The 19,481-nt window shown below is 41.9% G+C and overlaps 1 protein-coding gene across 19 annotated transcripts in view; it reads left to right on the plus strand.

Annotated features, from left to right (window-relative positions):
- The window catches only part of CLIP1 (CAP-Gly domain containing linker protein 1), a 146,226-nt gene that overhangs the window by 74,517 nt on the left and 52,228 nt on the right, over positions 1–19,481 (plus strand). For 4 of the 19 annotated variants that reach the window (XM_021072961.1, XM_021072958.1, XM_021072959.1 and 1 more), the window contains exons 6-14: positions 144–341; positions 919–1,022; positions 3,279–3,339; positions 4,568–4,600; positions 7,828–7,932; positions 11,844–12,788; positions 14,537–14,653; positions 18,148–18,205; positions 19,012–19,095. In XM_021072961.1, coding sequence (XP_020928620.1) covers positions 144–341; positions 919–1,022; positions 3,279–3,339; positions 4,568–4,600; positions 7,828–7,932; positions 11,844–12,788; positions 14,537–14,653; positions 18,148–18,205; positions 19,012–19,095 — 1,705 coding nt within the window. The remainder of the gene's footprint in view (positions 1–143; positions 342–918; positions 1,023–3,278; positions 3,340–4,567; positions 4,601–7,827; positions 7,933–11,843; positions 12,789–14,536; positions 14,654–18,147; positions 18,206–19,011; positions 19,096–19,481) is intronic. The other 15 variants (XM_021072967.1, XM_021072965.1, XM_021072966.1 and 12 more) reach the window with 8 other exon arrangements.

A 19,481-nucleotide genomic window follows, 5' to 3' on the forward strand; every position in this document is an offset into this window, starting at 1 on the left:
AAAGCCTTCCCTAATCCTCAGGGAGCCTGGGCGCTTGGGCAGCGCTTTTGCTTTTTCGAAGGGATGCCCGCCATGCATGCATCGCTCCCTCCTCACACCCCTGGTAGCGTCAGCTCTTCACTTCTCTGACTTTGCTTTTGCAGTTGACTGAAACCTCGTCCCGTTACGCCAGGAAGATCTCCGGCACCACCGCCCTCCAGGAGGCCCTGAAGGAGAAGCAGCAGCACATTGAGCAGCTGCTGGCTGAGCGGGATCTGGAGAGGGCGGAGGTGGCCAAGGCCACAAGCCACGTGGGGGAGATAGAACAGGAACTAGCTCTGGCCCGGGATGGACACGACCAGGTGAAGTCTGGTGCCAGCCTTGTTGCGGAGACGGTCACGGGTTCTAAGTTGAGGGAGGAGGCAGAACATCGGACCTGGTGCTTGGCACCAGGCAACTGGTCTTGAGAGCCCTGGAAATGAGTGTAAATGTTTTTGCTGGGCTGGTTAGCACGCTGTGCCTGGGTACCCGTTGCATGATTGTAACGATGAGGTTCTTTCCTTCTCCAGTCTGCCGTACTCTTTGGGTCTTTACATCTGGGTCTCTGTGTGTCAGGTGAGCATGTGTATTGGGAGGTTAGCATTGGTGACAGCTCCTGTTCTGTTAGATTATTCCTCGTATGAGTTTCAGCTTCAAAAAGAAGAGAGTTGTTTGAGCATTGCGCCCTGTTGCTTTAATGGTACGGTTTTTCATCATCCAGCTCCCAGGAGTGCCACAGAGAATAACCTATTAGGGGTCATAGGGAGGATGTTAATGTGACAAGCTCTTGAATGATGCTGACCCACAGCGTTGCCACTTAGCTGGAGCCCGTGGGAGGCATCCCTGGGCCTGCATCCAGGTCAGAAAGCAGCCACTCACTGACGCCCTTGCCTTCCCCAGCACGTCCTGGAGCTGGAGGCCAAGATGGACCAGCTACGAACGATGGTGGAAGCTGCCGACAGGGAGAAGGTGGAGCTGCTCAACCAACTTGAAGAGGAGAAAAGGTGCCCCCCAAACTGCTCTCGTCCTAAATGACCTGAGGGAGGGCTTCCCATTAACAACCTTGTTAGTGTCCAGCTCTTAGAACCGGAGGACTGTCTGTGTGGTCGGCAGAGATTGAACCCCTCAGAAGTTCCTGAGCCAGGAGTCAAATCAGAGCTGCAGCTGCCGACCTACGCCACAGCCACAGCAACACCAAGTCCTGAACGAGGTCAGGGATCGAGCCACATCATCATGGATACTAGTCCAGTTCTTAACCTGCTGAGCCACAATGGGAACTCCGAGAATCGTTTGCTTTGGTCTGACTTTTTTTGAGAAGTTTGGAATCAGCCAGACATGCCCTGATTAAATCACCAGTTCTGTACTGAGCACCTACTGTGTGCCAGACATCCTCTCCAGGAGGGCCTGAGTCAGTTGGTTCAAACCCAGCTTCTACCCGGAGCCCCTCTTGGTGAGAGGCTATCTTGGTTGGGTCCAGTTACTGGTGTTGGTGAGACACTGTCCACGTATCTGATGAAATTGTATTGTGTCTAGGAGGTGACAGAGGGGCCCTGCCCTTGAGAAACTTACCACCTTAATAGGAAAACAAAACTCTCAATTAGAGAATTATGCAGGTCAGGGTGAAATCCAGTGCTAAAGTGTGTGAGATGAGACGGGAGATTTGTTCTTATAAAAGGTCTTTTTGAGGCCATGAACAAACAAGGTCTCTGGGAAAAGTGTCTGCACAGAAAGCATTTGAACATCTCTGGGTTATGGGATGTTTGTCCTAGGTGGCACTTCCTGCCGTGGTCTGTCATTTATGATGGCAGTGACCTAATACAGTGGTACTTAGCATGACTGTGGGCTCGGGATGGTCACAGGCACTGCTGTAGTGGGGAGCACGGGGGTGGGTGGGGATAATACAGCATCTGACCCAGGAAATGACTTTCCCACTGGTGAGAGAGGCACTCTGCAGAGGAAGTTCTCCTTGAATCCTAAAAAAATGGCTACAAGGATATGAGAGAGTGACAGACCCTTCCAGGCTCTTCTCAATGCCAAGGCACTAGTACCATTTGCTTCTATTCTCAAACCAGCCCTTGGTCTGCTGGCTTGTGGCAGTAGAAATGTCCCCACAGCTTTCCAGTAAAGCTTGAGGGCTTTAACCTATGATTATAGTTCTGATTTAACTGAGGAGAATTTTTTTTTTTCTTCTTAATTTTGTTAGAAATGCTAGTGAATTTGGATTTTTTTTTTAATGTAGGTTTTTACTTCATTCTCCTTTTTTCCTTCTTTTACACCCAATTTTGTAAAGATTCATAATGTGGACGTTATGCAGATGTTGTAAATCCTCCTAATATATTTCACTCTGTGATGGTCTTGATTGAACTCCACACCAAATAGAGATTTTAAAATGTGAAAAAAAATGTGCATTTTAGAAGCAAAGAAGTAGAATCCTTGATTACTTCCCTCCCAAACTGTCTGCAGCCCTGTCCTCCCAGCCTTGGAACAGGTCCTCCTATTGTTCTGGGGATCCCTGCGTGGGTAGCCTGCTAGTTTCATCCTAAAACAGCTGATGTTTGGCAGTATAGAGATTTGTTTTCTGTGCCACTTTCCCCTGTGTCTTATACTGGAAAATAGAAATTACAGACATCCTATTTCTGTGGTAATCAGACCTTTTCTTTTAGGCTTGGATGCACTTCTGGTGGTTGTGACCTAGGAAATCAGTTTATTTATTTATTTATTTATTTTTACTCTTTTTTAGGGCTGCACTTGCAACATATGGAGGTTCCCAGGCTAGGGGTCCAATTGCAGCTGTAGCTGCTGGCCTACATCACAGCCACAGCAACACAGGATCTGAGCTACGTCTGCAACCTACACCACAGCTCACGGCAACGCTGGATCCTTAACCCACTGAGCGAGGCCCAGGATTGAACCCATCCATCCTCATGGATGCCAGTCGGGTTCACTAACAACTGAGCCATGACAGCAACCCCAGGAAATGAGTTGATTTTTCTCAACTGTTACCTCATCCCTTCTGGAATCCATACCCAGATAAAACTTGGGAGCTTCCCGAGTAGAGTAAAGCTTTTTTATTTATAAACCAGAGGCTTAAAGATGCATGTCTTTATTTTCTATGTCTCGATGGTATTGGTTTCCACCATCATCTGCTAAATATGTATTGATTACATATTTATATATATTATATCTGTGTAACTTGGGGGTGAGACAGAGGTGTTCCTTAGTTACTCTCTTAAGTGTTTTGTTTTGGTTTTATTCCACAGGAAGGTTGAGGACCTTCAGTTCCGAGTTGAGGAAGAATCAATTACCAAGGGGGATCTTGAGGTAAAACCCCACCAGCTCCCTAAAGCTTAATGGGTGCAGTATTCAGAACCATGGATAAAGTCAGTGTGGCTGGAACAGGCAGCAGAAGGAGTGGCAGGAACCCCAGCCTCTGGGCTGTGGGCGTGGCTCTGCTTGGCCCCTGTCCCTGTGCCGTCCCAACTCTGGTGGCTGAGTGTCCCAACCCTGGTGGCTAAGTGTCCCAACTCTTTGCTCCTTTCTCATGCTTCAAAATTTAAACCTTGAATTGGAGTTAATCAAGTCATAAATCTGACAGTGTGTCCTCAGTGAGGCTCTATACATCCCTCTGATGGTCAGAAATGGCATTTTAAAGAGCATTTTTTATTTCATTGTGATGGTCCAGAACAATCTCAGCCTTGCTTTTCACTTGATAAATCCTTTATAACCCATGGGAAATAAGTACATGTTCTAGTAATTGATTTTTTAAAGTAATCAGAAAAAAAAACCAATTTGTATTTCAACTTCTTTTATTCCATAGAATATTTAAAATATTTTAAATGGACTTTCCTTTAGCATCAAGTTTTTCACCTCTTAACAGTTATTCTTATTAGTTTTTTAAACCAATTAAATGGTTTTGATGCCTTTCAGACCACTGCTATATGTATGACAAATATAATTAGATTTTTCAAAATTTTGCAGATTTTCGATACTTTAATCTGAAATGTTTTAGTAAAAGTTTGACTCATCTGTGCAGTTCTTAGAATATATGTTTTTGCTACCATTGCAATTTTAGAGTCTATTGACTGCCCACACTGTGCTTAAATTTTAAGAGCCCTCCCAAATAGGAACTCTGATTTCTTTGGAAATAAAAGTATCTTTACAGCCAACACACATAAGGGAAACATTTTCTGAATTCCGTTTTTATAAGGCCAAGAACTTATTGAATTATTAGCAATTTAATAGATATCTTCCTCACTCATTTCATATACAATCATAATCCTTTAGTTGACTTTTGTGTTGTTCTCATCCATGTAAAAACACCCCAAAGCCTCATTAGAAGTTTCATATCATCTAATTCATGTCAACTATAGCCTGTGGTGTTTTGAGGTGGAGCAAGTTAAAAGATTTACATCAGCACGAGGCAAGTGTAGTCTGTCTGGTAAACTTACCTGTAGTTAATCAAAGTTATTTTGAAACCCTAACACATGTTGAAACTTTAGTTGAATCTCTCTTTTGTTGTTGCTTAATTTTTTTATTTTTTTACTGATAGCAAAAGAGCCAGATTTCTGAAGATCCTGAGAATGTAAGAGGGCACTTAACTGTGTGGATATTTCCCTCGTTAACCCACCCAGATTGATTACAGATTAAAATGCTTATTGATATACTCAAATACTAACTGCATAATCTGACCTTGAGACACTGTCCTTAATACTTCTGTGCATGTGGCTTTCAAAGCAGTTACATTTGAATCCTGAAGAAATTGTATGTAATGACTGAGTTCTGTAAACTCATTTATCTAACACCTAGGCAAATATTTGTTCTATCAAGAATTTCGGCAAAAACAGAAGAATTTTGTCTGGAGGTGCCTGGCTGCCTTCACTTAATTCATAATGCCTTCTAGTTTTAATAGAATTATTCCAAAGTATATGATAGCTCATTGAAACATAAAACATATTAGACGAAGTTGTTATAGAAATTCTGGGAGAAAGTTTCCCCAAGTTGTTTAATTTTATCCCCATTAGAATAAAGGAATTAAGTCCCGGACTGATTGCCTTTTGCCTGAGCGCCCACTGCTGGCCAATAGCTGTCAGTGCAGCTGACAAATTCAAACTGAATTTGTCAGCTTCTTTGAATTTGTTGGGGCAGAATTTTCCCTAGTTTGTGAAGTTGTAGGCAAGCATTCTTCCATGAAGAATTGTGTGTGTTAAGTTTATTATTCTTGAAGCGAGATTTTTCTACTAGTAGTGCCACTAGCCATAGAGGTGTTTTTCTCCTTCCTTCCTCTGTTTAGGATCAAACACCTTATTCAGATCTTAACCGGAGTGGCCTCAGAAGCACAGCCTCTCGGTTCACACTGCCAGCCAAGATGCCAATTGAAAAACACCTAAAAACTTCTTACTCTTGTTTACTACCACAAGAGAATGAAATTAAAAAACAGAATTTTTCTTCCCACCACCTCCTGGCAGCTGGAACAGACCACCAAAGACTGAATTTTTTTAAAAAGCCTCCGTTCTGAAGGTTTCCTTGTTGTGCAGCTACTTCAGTGATCTGGGTCTCTTGTCTCCTTCCAAAACAGGCTCCCGCTGCATCCCTGCATCTGGAGCTGGCCTGCATGGGACCTGCCTCCTGCCTCTCATGTGTGCTTCTCACAGATCCTTTGCTTTTCCTTCTCAGTCCCCCGCCCCAGGACTCTGCTCTCAGGATCCTCTGACCTAGACTAAGACAAGAGTAATTTTAAAAGGAGAGTTGTCCTGTTCAGCGTAGTGTTTTTACCATATCCGGTGGCAGGGAGGCGGATCACTAGTTCCCTTGCTGATGGTTGGGCAGGGACGGCTGTAGAGCCCAGATCATGTGTGGGCAGCCTCCCCTGTAAGGAGGCACCTGGAAGATCTTGGAAGGGGGAAGAGGTCACATCATGTGGATATTTGCTTTTTATCTTGAAGTGGTGACCTTGCACCCAGAGGACCCTGAACTCGGTGTCAAGAGAAGAAAGGTCCTGCTGGCCTTTTGCTTCTCCCTGTTAATTTTGGATTTCTGTTCTTGAGGTTGCGACCCCAATTATGTAGATTTGGCTTAGATTCTTGTAAGCAGGTAATTTGAATAACTTCTGTCTAAGGCACATGCGGAAGAAGAGGACTATCCAGACAATTAGGTTTCGAATTTTATTTCGTTATTTTTGTTGAGTGTAAAGAGCTGAAGCAGGTGAAGAATTTTTAAAAATTTTTTGTTTACTTTTTAAATATTCCATGATGGTTTATACCTGATTCACAAGCAAAAGTGACGTCTTGAATGCATTGAAATCCCCAGAGAGTAAAAATGTTTATAATGTAAAACAGTCTGCCTTCCACATAAGCTCTGGCCCACTTTCTGGGACTCTAGAGTTTGTTGTTATATTCTTGGTTCCCCAGAGTTGTCCAGACTGAGAAATCCCACCAGTTAGAACCACAAAATAGATTTTAATACAGATAACTAGAAGCTGCTGAGAGCAGCTCCGTCAGCCGGTTTTGACAGTTGATTGTGTTGAGGACCTCTTGGGTGGGAGAGGGGAGCAGGGACAGAGGTGCATTCAGACTAATCTCCATTATTTCAAAGTGATTATGATTCTGCTGCACTTAAGCCTTTTAGAGAGAGATTGCTTTCTGGGTTCTCCATCAGGTTACGTCTAAGTAAGTGATGATGAGGATCTTACCAGCTCTTTTTGCATGGAGTTGAAACTCAGGCCTCTCTGTTGAGTTACCATTTCTTACCTCTGAGCTGAGAAGTATGACTTCATCCCAGAGTCAATATTATAAGCCCCTTACCAGTTCCAGCTAAGCTTCTCCCTGTCTCAGGGATGGAAGCTCTCAAGCATACTCATTACTGAATTTTCTCTTTTAAACCTGATGCCCCCTTCCTTTGATTTCCAGTGGCAGACAGTCTTTGGAAAGTCCACCATGGGGAGGAAAATGAGAGCTTTAGTGGCTCCTCCCCTGCCACTTGTGAGAATGTTGCCAAGAATCTCAGACCCTTCATCTTGGCAAAGGCCACTGGTGTGATTTCCTCAGCTCTGGTTTCTAGATTCCCCTTGTTAGGTTTAATACTTGACCCTTGCTCATGTCAAATTGTATGCCAAAGGGCAAGGATCTGCTTAGGGATTTACTGAACACTTACTGAGACTTAAGACGTTATTGTTTCCATATTTAGGTGGTAATGATGATCATTTGGGAGTCAATCTACCTTTTTAAAAATTGTATGAAAGTATAGTTGATTTACAGTGTGCCAATTTCTGCTGTATAGCAAAGTGGTCCAGTCGTGCATATACAGATATACACTTATTCCTTTTCTTCTTTTATCTTCCATCATGGTCTATCTCAAGAGGCTGGCTATAGTTCCCTGTGTCAATCTACTTTTTTAAATCACTGAGTCAGTTACATACACATTAATGTCAAGTAGCTGTTGTGGGGAGGAGGGAAAATGATAGATTAGGGGAATATTAACTATTCTAATTTGTGCTGATAAACTTCACTTATCAATATAACTTATATTTGGCTGCATGCATCTGACACTTTTCATCTTGCCTCATGTTTCCCATTTTTTCTTTCTCGATAGACTAGCTCATGACCCCTGCCCACCTCATCCTCTTGTCCATAGTATTCATCCTCACCCCCAATCTCCTCATCTCAGTGCACCCCCATCCCGTCTCCATCAACCTTTTGTTCATCCTCTGGCGGAAGGTACTGGTGGCTCAGCCTGCATGCCGCGCTCTCTCCTCCTGTGCTGGCATGTCATGGTGGCACTGTTGTGTTTCTTCCTCTTCCTTTTTACTAACAGACGCAGACCAAACTGGAGCATGCCCGCATTAAGGAGCTTGAACAGAGCCTGCTCTTTGAAAAGACCAAAGCTGACAAACTCCAGAGGGAGTTAGAAGACACTAGGGTAATGGTCTTCACTATTTAATGAAGCAGACCCATGTTTGTGAACGGTGGACACCGCGGGTGACGGGCCTTGCTGTTGGCCGACGCCTTGACCCAGTGGTTCGACTTGAGCTTGGCCTCGGTACTGCTCAGGTGCTCTGGAGCATAGGCTGACGGGTGGGCACATGTGTATTATGTCCAACCTTTTGTCAAAGGTAAAGACTCGTTCCTTTGGTTAACTGAACCAAAATCAAGATCAGAGACCCTGCAAGCGTATAGGCCGTGTGGGCATCCACAACTGCCTTTGAGGTTCTTTGTGTTGAAACCATGAAATCCCTTCCTCCAGTTTGCTGCCAGCAGTCATTTGGCCTCTTGTTCTCATATCCCTAGTGGGTTTTTGAAATAACTTTTTGTTATTGTTGTTTTACTTTAGCTCTCTTTTCTTGCTTTCTTCCCTAGCCTTTTGGGGAAGGGAATTGAAACATTGGCTCTTCTTAACAAGAGTTAAGCACTTTCACCCCAGTTATGTTTTTTTCTTAGCACCTGCTCTCTTTGCATTTCTGTTACCCAGTAGGTTAAAATTTCAGTGATCAGGAGGGAAAAGTGTGTTGGGGACAGAATGACTTCTTACAACCTCAGCTCACTGTGTTTGGCCCTCGAGCCAGTGCATTAGTCATATTTTTACTTATTTATATATTTAAGCACCCATATAGTGATTATTACTTCCTGGCAGGCACTTTTCCACACACTGAATTAACTTATTCAGTCTCATCCCAACCGCATTTTACAGATGAGGACACTGAGGCACAGAGGGGTTAAATAATATGCCCGAGGTCACATAGCTAATTGAGATAGCAGGGCCAGGATTTGTATTTGGGCCATCTGACCCCAGGGTCTGTGCTCTAACCACAACAGGGTGGAGTCTGTCTATTATGGAAGTAGCTGTGTGTTAAAAGATTCAAGAAGTAATCTGAGTCCCTTACATATAAGAAACATTTATGTATGTTTTTACATACATCCTTTTACATCATGGATTTGACTGTCACTGGCTAAATCACTCAGATCTCTAAAACTTGAAATTTTCAAAAATTACTCTGTCTCTGATTAAATTTGGTATCCTGATTTTTTTTCTTTTGAATTATTAGTATTTGTAGAAATTCTCTTTTTGAGAAATCATTGACTGATCTACAAATCTAGAAAATCGAGTAATTTTTCTTCAAATCATGAGTTTTTATTTTTTAAGAGGGGAAAAAAAAAGTTCTCAGTCGGCCTCAAAACTAAAGATACTTCCTGGGTATTTGATAAGGAAAAAAAAAATCCTGGTAGTCTGCTGCCAAGTCTTTGTTACCTGAAGAGCCACAGGCTCCATCTAGGAAATACAGGGGACTAATACTAAGATTAAGGCATCCATTCACAGGCTTAGTAGTGAGTATTCACATACTCAGATTCGAGCCATTATCTTTCTGTCACAAGCCAGTTGATCGTCCCTCACAGTTTACCAAGCATGAAACTAACCACTGGCTCATCTAAGTTTCTCATCACCTACATTCCTTTTTAGGAAGTGCTTTATAATTCCTCTAAGCCAGTAAGCCCAGTTTATGAACACTGCTTGGTGCTCTAGAAATTTCTTATTAGCAAGAATAAGAAATCATACCTGACTTTTATGGCAGCAAAGGCAGACACATCATTTCACCTGAGGACAGATTTTGAGAAATAAAATATAAAACAGAAGTGCTGTGAAAATGCTGCATAATCACACTATTTGTTATCACCCCCCCCCTTTTTTTTTGCTTTTTGGGGCTGCAGGTGTGGCATATGGAAGTTCCCAGCCTAGGTGTTGAATCAAAGCTACAGCTGCCGGCTTCCACCACAGCCACAGCAGCTTGGGGTCTGAGCAGCCAGATGCTTAACCCATTGAGCAAGGCCAGGGATGGAACTGGAGCCATAATGGATACTAGTCGGGTTTGTTACCACTGAGCCACAACGGGAATTCTTACCTCCCTGTTTTTTTTAACTTGGGACTTCCTCAGTTTGACTGTTTCATTGTGACTAATTAAGAACTAGTGCCCTATCGAATTTAACTGATTTATGTTACAGATGTTAACAATGAAGTTTAATAATGTATATTATTTTGTGGTAACGAACTCTTGCCCCCCCCCCCGAAAAAACTATGTAAACGAATCTTTGACCTGAAGCATTTATAACCCTGAAACACAACAATTATAGCCATCTCTGAAATATTCAGTGACTTGATCTAGCAGTTTTAGAGCCCCAGGTGCTTTATTTTCTTGTTCTTTGTGGACATTTTAGTCTGTCCATAGTCTGTCCATCTCACAGCCTATAGGTGGGCAGAAGGAATGAAGGAAATACACACCCATTATCTTCTGTCCTGATAAAGGCAGTGGCGGGGGAGCCTGCATTCTGGAGGACTTTTGGTCCATGAAATCAGGGACTCACTGATGTTTGTAAATTACTCATGTTGCCTTCTATTTCCCAGGTTAGTCAAATAATTAATTTTTATGTCTGGAGCTCCCACCTCCCACCAATTTTCTGTACTAAACAGACTACCTAACAGATAGTAGAGAGAAATAACTTCCTAAGAATAAAAGGCTGGGAATTTCCATTATGGCTCAGCGGAAATTAACCTGACTAGTATCTATGAGGATGCAGATTTGATCACTGGCCTCAGTCAGTAGGTTAAAGATTAACTGAGGTGTAGGTCATAGATGCAGCTCAGATCTGGCTTTGCTCTGGCTGTGTCATAGGCCGGCAGCTGCAGCTCTGATTTGACCAAGAATAAGAGGCTACAGGCTAGAGAAGCGTTTTTCCTCATCCTGGGGTGTTTGTTTAAATAGCAGATTCCTGGCCACTAGCCCAGAGCTCAGCTAGAATCAGCAGGGGATGGGCACAGGGATCTGCACCATAGACCTCCTCTCACCCACCTGCTGTGATGCCTCACGTGCACTAAAGCCAGAGAACTGCTCAGTTAGAGGGGCGAGACACGTTCATCAAGATGCTGAGTTATAAAAATCTAAAAGGGGGAGGAACTCTGTATAAGATTCTTACGTATCACTGCCGGTAAGTAGTCATTCTTTCTTTGTCCTTCTTAAAAAAGGCTAGTAAATCAGTTCTTCATTATCCACTTGAGGCTTTTATTCTACTGTCATTGCAATGTTCACTAAAACATTTGATAGTTTCACACCATTTTATCAGTGCTATCCAGTGGAAGTATGATATGAGCCACATGTATGTAATTGAAAATTTTCTGGTACCTACATTAACATATTTTTAATATGTGAAACTAATTTAATAATATATTTAAACCAGTATGTCCAAAGTATTGTCATTTCATCGTGTAATCCATATAAGAAATTATTAACAAGATATATTCTTTTTTTCCCACGTCTTCATTATTTGATGTGTATTTGACACTTTAGGGCTACATTTCAAGTGCCGAGTAGCCGTATGTGGCTAATGGATACTCTGCTGGACAGCACGCTTCTGTAAAGTCACCTCCATCATGTAGATAAGTGTTTATACACCTTGGGTGAAGTAGGAAAGAAAAAACTGGCAAAATAAGGATTCTTTTTTCTGGAAGGCAGAGACATGAGAACCTTGAAAGGTACTGTTTCTATTAACTTAATGCCGGTTAATGAGTCCTTCCCCTGATTTAAGGTTCTTTAGGGGAAAAAGAAGTATTTTGGGGGTGAGCGAAACTCAGTATCCATTGTGTTTTCCTCCAGCATCTCAAAACAGTGAAAGTTTGCCAAAGACTGTAATTTTGAATTGGAACTCCCATTATCCCTGTGAGATTCACAGGGCGGCTTGACTGCTGCTTGAGATGGAGTAGTTACTAAAGATCTTAAAGTTTAAAGAAAACCATCTGTGATTTGTTATTTAAATGATCTCTTTTTCTTTGACTGCCGATCCCAGGTGGCCACGGTGTCTGAAAAGTCCCGCATAATGGAACTAGAGAAAGACCTGGCGCTCAGAGTGCAGGAAGTAACTGAGCTGCGAAGGAGGCTGGAGTCCAGTAAGCCTGCCGGGGATGTCGACATGTCACTCTCCCTTTTGCAAGAGATAAGCTCTTTGCAAGAAAAGTTAGAAGCCACCCACACAGACCACCAGAAAGAAATGGCTTCTCTGAAGGAGCATTTTGGAGCTCGGGAAGAAACACACCAGAAGGAGATCAAGGCTCTTCAGGCGGCCACAGAGAAGCTTTCCAAAGAGAACGAGTCTCTGAAAGGCAAGCTCGATCACGCCAACAAGGAGAACTCAGACGTGATAGCCCTGTGGAAGTCCAAGCTGGAGACGGCCATCGCGTCCCACCAACAGGCGATGGAGGAGTTGAAGGTGTCCTTCAGCAAGGGGGTCGGCACGGAGACAGCCGAACTTGCCGAGTTAAAGACACAAATAGAGAAGATGAGGCTAGATTACCAGCACGAAATAGAAAGCTTGCAGAACAAACAAGACTCCGAAAGGTCTGCTCACACCAAAGAGCTGGAAGCCCTAAGGGCTAAACTGATGAAGGTCATTAAAGAGAAGGAGAACAGTCTGGAAGCCATCAAGTCGAAGCTGGACAGAGTGGAAGACCAGCACCTCGTAGAAATGGAGGACACCTTAAACAAATTGCAGGAGGCCGAGATAAAGGTAAAGGAGCTAGAGGTACTGCAAGCCAAATGCAAGGAACAAACCAAGGTTATTGATAATTTTACATCACAGCTCAAGGCTGCCGAAGAAAAGCTCTCGGATCTTGATGCGCTTCGGAAAGCCAGTTCCGAAGGTAAATCAGAAATCGAGAACCTTAGACAGCAGCTCGAGGCAGCTGAGAAACAGATCAAAAATTTAGAGATTGAAAAGAATGCTGAAAGTGGCAAGGTTTGTATCGACATCCTCCATCTTTTTCTTTTCCATTTCTTATTCTTATTTCGCATTGTATCTCACTCTTCAGTTGAGGTAATTCTTCCTCCAAATTCCCAATTTAGTTAAAACTGGTGCTAACAAATATCCCAGTTGAGTATAGTATCTTGAGTATGGTTTCACCTGAGGAGCTTAGAGAAAATAATGTCTCAACTATGTACATTGATTCTGGTTTCCTAGTATCTGAATATTTTATTCCTCAAACTCTGGGTTTACTGTGCTCTCCTGTTTAAGCTTGGTCCCAGTCTATAAACTCTTTAAAAAAAAAATTTTTTTTTTTTTTTTTTTGGTCTTTTTAGGGCCACACCTGCAGCATATGGAGGTTCTCATGCTAGGGGTCTAATCAGAGCTGTAGCTGCTGGCCTATACCACAGCCACAGCAACAGGGTTTTCTGAGCTGCATCTGCAGCCTACACCACAGCTCACCACAACACCAGATCCTTAACCCATTGAGCGAGACCAGGGTTCAAACCTGCGTTCTCATAGGTACTAGTCAGATTTGTTTCCACTGAACCACGACAGGAACTCCTATAAATTTTTTAAAATAGAAAACAACCCCAATGGTGGTGTTGAGGTCAATGAACTGAATGAATAAAATATAAACTTATAAGCTCATCTCCTTTTCCACCTACACAATTGCTTTGTCCATAAGGTTACATGTAAAACAGCAAGTGAGCTCGGAGCTTAGTTGACTATTGTAAATTAACATGCTGTGATAAGTAACAGTCACAGCAAGATGAAGGTTAAGAGCCTTTTGTATCACTATTTATATCTCTTTGGAGTTTTTTCTGTGCCATGGTGAGGAAAGACTGGACAAATATGCTTTTTGATCAAGGCATAGGAAATGATTGGCCAGCTGCGTTTCTTACTAACTAGCCTTGTTAAATGTCTTCTTTATTTTTAAGGGTTATTCAGGGTGTGAATACCCTTCCCCAGTCCTCCTGCTGCTAGTGGAGGTACTGGTGTTGATGCTGAACGTTCTGAGTTTTTTGCAGAAGCTGCCCTATTGGCAGAGAAGGAAGGGTTATGACAGTTACCTGGGAGAGGTTAGGACAAATAGCAAAAATCACTAAGTAACGTTAGTGGAAAATGACAAACTACTTACAGGAAAATTTTCTCCAATCTCCTCACTTGGTTCCAAACTCCCAATCAAAGCACAAAAATTCATTAATAGAGACTATACAGTTAATGCTGGGTCTATTTTTGACACTAAGATTTAATGGAAGAATTTCTGATGTCTGTTGTCTAGTGCATTTTAAAAACATTATTTTAAATGTTGAAATGCTTTAAGCATGTACGAAAATACAGAAACTTAAATACAGTCCACATGAATCCACCATCCCTGTCATAAGGTTTCAAAGTCTAGAAGATGAAATTGCTTATCTCTCATTTAGAAAGTAAGCATCTGTACTCCCTGCTTTAGATCATGGTGATATCCAAATTTAGGTGTAGAAAAATATTCTATTTTGACTATTTATCAATAACCATTGGACAATCTTATCTAGAACTGATTGTGTAAAAAGTCATTGGCTTCTTAGAGTTAAAAAAAAAATCAAATGGCCTTTTACCCATGCCTTTGTTTCTTTCAGTTTTTTTGGTAATGTTTGTTTCTCATACATTTTTTACATTTGTTTTATGTTTTCTTTTTCATTCTTTTTATTTCCTTTTGTTCATTGGCCTCTGCACCGTGTAACTCTATATGGTAGGCTAGTAGCATCACCAAAGAGCTGCAGGGAAAAGAGCTAATGCTTAATAACCTTCAGGAAAACTTGAGTGAAGTCAGTCAAGTGAAAGAGGCTTTGGAAAAAGAACTTCAGATTTTGGTAAGTACCTGCTGGGAATCTGAATCTCAGGTTTCTGGCCATTTGAATTGTTCCTGTTGAAAAGCAAAAATCTCTCTAAGAAAAGAGGTATTGCACCTATTTCCTTTCTCTTGCAAAGGATTGATTTACATTTTATGTAGTGGTTATTGGCTGATAAATAACTTGAGGGGAATTGGATCAAACCCAAATAGCAGTAAAGGTAAGTATTAGTTTTCTTTTTTAAAAAAATTAATTTAATATTTGGCCACGGTATATAGCAGCTTGATGTGGGATCTCAGTTCCCAGACCAGGGATTGAACCCAGGCTGCTGTGGTGAAAGCACTGAATTCTAAACACTAGACCACCAGGGAACTCCTTTACTTTTCTTTTCAGTCTCTCCTTGGCTTCTGGGATTGCAGTGCTTTGGCATGTCATTGACGACTTAGTTTCAATAAACATAGGGACCTTCTAGTTTATACACCCAGCACGTGAGGCTCCATTTATACTGAGGTCTTGCCCTGTGACAGCAAGCCAGCCAGCAAGGTCTCCTGGACCCTCAGCACTCTGTTAGCATGGCAGGGTGCTGTCTAACTAATTCACAGAATTCTCTCTTACAGCTCAGTTTGTTCCACCTCAGGAAATTACTTTTCCTTTTGTATATACCCTCTTTGCTTAATCCCAGTTTGTAGGACATTTATTTTTCTTTTACTTTTTCTCAACTGTTCTGTTTGGTTTGCTTCCTACATCAAAAGCACAGGCTTAGTCAAGGCTGAAAACCACGAGCAGGTGCTAGTGATACCTACAAATCATGGGAGGGGAAACTTGTAGGCTTATGGAGAAAAAAAGCAATGAGAGAAACACTAGCTGCGAAGGTCATTTTTCTCAGAGCCCCGTTATACCTTCCTGTTCTCCACTTGGTACACTTCTGTGCTAATACCAGTGGTGAATAAAGGTGATTTTTTTTTTCTTATTTAAATGCCCATGTTGCAGATTTATACTTTTTAAAAGTATAAATAACTATATATAACCATATAGCTGCATGATGTACTGCCATTGTTCATTGTGGTAGTTACTGCCCACATATGGCTATATAAATTTATATGAAATATAAGATTCAGGGAGTTCCCATTGTGGCACAGCAGAAACTAATCCGACTAGGAACCATGAGGTTTCAGTTCAATCCCTGGCCTCACTCGGCAGGTTAAGAATCCAGTATTGCCATGAGCTGTGGTGTAGGTTGCAGATGTGGCTTGATTCAGTTCCTCAGTTGCGCTAGCCACATTTTAAGTGCTAGCGGCTGCCATATTGATCAGCACAGTGTCATTGTAGAGAGTTCTATTGGACAGTTTTGACACACAGTATTTCAGGGACATTTTGAGAACAGGTTGGCCTGGAAAATACCGTTTTTTAGTATGGTATCCTTTATTAGGGCCACACCCATGGCACATGGAAGCTCTCAGCATAGGGGTCGAATCAGAGCTACAGCTGACGGTCTATACCACAGAAACAGCAGCACAGAGTCTGAGCCATGTATGCACCACAGCTCAGGGCAACACCAGATCCTTAACCCACTGAGCAACACCAGGGATCAAACCCGAATCCTCATGGATACTAGTGGGATTCATTTCCACTGAGCCATGACAGGAACTCCTAAGTCAGTGATTTTAAATGTGCTCCAAATACTAAAGTAAACCATGTCTGAAAAAAAAAAAAAAAAAAAAAAGAATATGAGAATGAAGTTTCACTAAATTGGTACTATAAACAATGAAGTAGAACTTATTTTTGAAAAGAGCTAAATCAAATTTCTGGAGTTGAAAGGTATAATAACTGAAAGATTCATTACAAGGGCTCAAAAATAGATTGCATCAGACAGAAGAAAGAATCAACAAACCTGATGATAGCTCAATTGAGATTATCCATTTTAAGGAACCCAAAGGAAAAGAATGAAGAAAAATGAACAGAGCTAAGAGTTGTGGGGCAAAATCAAATGTACCAACATATTGTATAGTGGGATTCCCAGATGGAAAGGAATGGGAAATAAAATAAAAAATAATATTTGAGAAATATATTGATTTTTATTAATGACATAAACTTCCCAAATTTGATTAAAAATGTGAATCTTCATATCCAAGAAGCTTAATAAACTTCAAGGAGAATAAAAAAAAATGGTATCCTTTAAAAAATGTGTTTTGAGTTTCACATCATTTCTCTTGCCCTCCTCACTGAACTTTTAGGATGCCTAACTTTTTTTGTAAGCTAGAGTATTCTTCTATGCTCTGTGAATGGAAAACATGCTGCCTGAAGCCTAACACAGGTGGATAGCCTGTGAGCTTTAATGGACTTGTGGCTTCTGTGCTCATTTAAAAAATAAAATCCTGGAGTTCCTGTCATGGCTCAGTGGTACACAAACCTGACTAGTGTCCATGAGAATGCAGGTTTGATCCCTGGCCCCACTCAGTGGTTAAGGATCTGGTGTTCCCATGAGCTGTGATGTAGGTCACAGACACAGCTTGGATCTCGCACTGCTGTGGCTGTGGTATAGGCCAACAGCTGTAGCTCCGATTTGACCCCTAGCCTGAGAACTTCCATATTCCATATTGCACATGCACCCCTAAAAAGCAAAAAAAAAAAAAAAAAGTCCTGATTAGTTAGAAATACTCATTTAAAAATTCTATTCATGTATCTAGATCAAATTCCGTCTCAGGAAAATCAGGAGCGTGGTTTTATCCTGGCCTCCTGTCATGTTTAGAAAAGAGAGTAGGTGAGCAGGAGACTTTTTGGTTTAAAGTAGTTGACACAGGTCTAGTTTCAAGATACTAGGTTCTGATTATTCTTGGGCATAAAACATTTCAAAGCTCTATTCACTGTCTCAGATTTCTGAAGAGAAACTCTGCTACTTGATGGTAACAAGATGAAGGAAAACCGTACCCACGGCCCGCATGTGTCCACACACACATATCTACTTACATAAGCATGCACATTCATATGTATACATGCCTACCAGGCATGCACACACATGCAAACCACCCTCACTCATGTGTAGACAAGCACAATATACATATGGTAGTAATTGGTGCCTGCATGTTTTAAGCACAAATTATCTTTAATGAAACAAAACCAGCAACAAAAAATAGATAATGTGGAGTTCCCATCGTGGCGCAGTGGTTAACGAATCCGACTAGGAACCATGAGGTTGCGGGTTCGGTCCCTGCCCTTGCTCAGTAGGTTAACGATCCGGCGTTGCCGTAAGCTGTGGTGCAGGTTGCAGACGCGGCTCAGATCCCTCGTTGCTGTGGCTCTGGCATAGGCCGGTGGCTACAGCTCCGATTCGACCCCTAGCCTGGGAACCTCCATATGCTGCGGGAGCGGCCCAAGAAATAGCAACAACAACAACAAAAGACAAAAAGACAAAAAAAAAAAAAAAAAAAAAAAGATAATGTTGTATTTATCAAAAAAATTTTTTTTCTTATAATTTGAACTCTGCCTATTCTGAATATCCACTTCTTTTGCTTTAGAAAGAAAAGTTTGCTGATGCTTCAGAGGAGGCAGTCTCTGTTCAGAGAAGTATGCAAGGTATGTCTTACTGAAGTATGAGCAGTTCTCTTAGGAGAACATCATGTTCTTGAACTGGAGCTGGCCTTTGACATCTGCAAAATAGATGATGCTTGTGGTCTGATCTCGCTAGCCTGGAAGTTCCTGCAATGCACAGTAATGCTGGGTTCCACCGGCTTCCCAAAGCCTCAAACTTCCATTAGTTCTTTCTTCTTTTGACTTAAAGCTTGTTCCATATTAAAATGTAGGTAGGGAGTCCCTGTCATGGCACAGAGGAAATGAATCCAACTAGGAACCATGAGGTTGTGGGTTTGATCCCTGGCCTCAGTGGGTTAAGGATCTGCTGTCGCCATGAGCTGTGGTGTAGGTCACAGACACCGCTCGGATCTGGTGTTGCTGTGGTGTCGGCTGGCAGCTGTAGCTCCAATTGAAACCCTAGCCTGGGAACCTCCATATGCCGTGGATGTGGCCCTAAAGAGCAAATAAATAAATAAATAAAATAAAATGTAGGTAGACTTGGAAAAGTATTGTCTTGCTTACACTGAAGTCATTGATAGCTTTATTGAGTTTGAAGTGGAAGGAGGAAAGAGATGCCCGGAAAAGGGTTGCCTGGTGCCTGCCTAATCCACAGATTTGGGGAAACGAGAGAGATGCTTGGTTTATTTCTTGAGGTTTATTATTCTGTGGCTTGATTTGTAGTGGGACTTTTTAGTATTCCTGTGACCCCCAATCACAGGCGTATGATTTGATTTGGGTGTAACACAGTCATGCTATAGGTGGTTTATTAACTAAGAAAAGTATTAAACCTGTAACTTTATCCCAAATAGAAACTGTAAATCAATTACACCAAAAAGAGGAGCAATTTAACGCGCTGTCTTCTGAGTTGGAGAAGTTGAGAGAAAATTTAACAGGTAAGACGTTGTCTTTGGTTACTATAAACTTTAAATATAGTAGGCTCCTAGGATCTGAAATAATTTTAGTATGTTGTCATAACATATCTACTATTCAGGCGTAAATTCTTCGCTTGTGTTAGATTGTGATAAAATACTTGTTTGTGATCTATCGACCTCAGCAAATTCTCTGCCTCGTTTTCAAACAAGTCAGAATCTACCACATCTCACCATTTTCACCGCTGTCCTTAGTCTAAGCCAAGCATCATCTTTTTTTTTTTTTTCCTTTCTTTTTACCACTGCACCTGGGGCATGTAGAAGTTCCCAGGCTAGGGGTCAAATAGGAGCTGAAGCTGCCGGCCTATACCACAGCCACAGCAACTCGGGATCTGAGCCGCACCTGCAAC

Source organism: Sus scrofa, chromosome 14 (genome assembly GCF_000003025.6).
Source record: "Sus scrofa isolate TJ Tabasco breed Duroc chromosome 14, Sscrofa11.1, whole genome shotgun sequence".
NCBI classification, from domain to species: Eukaryota; Metazoa; Chordata; class Mammalia; order Artiodactyla; family Suidae; genus Sus; species Sus scrofa.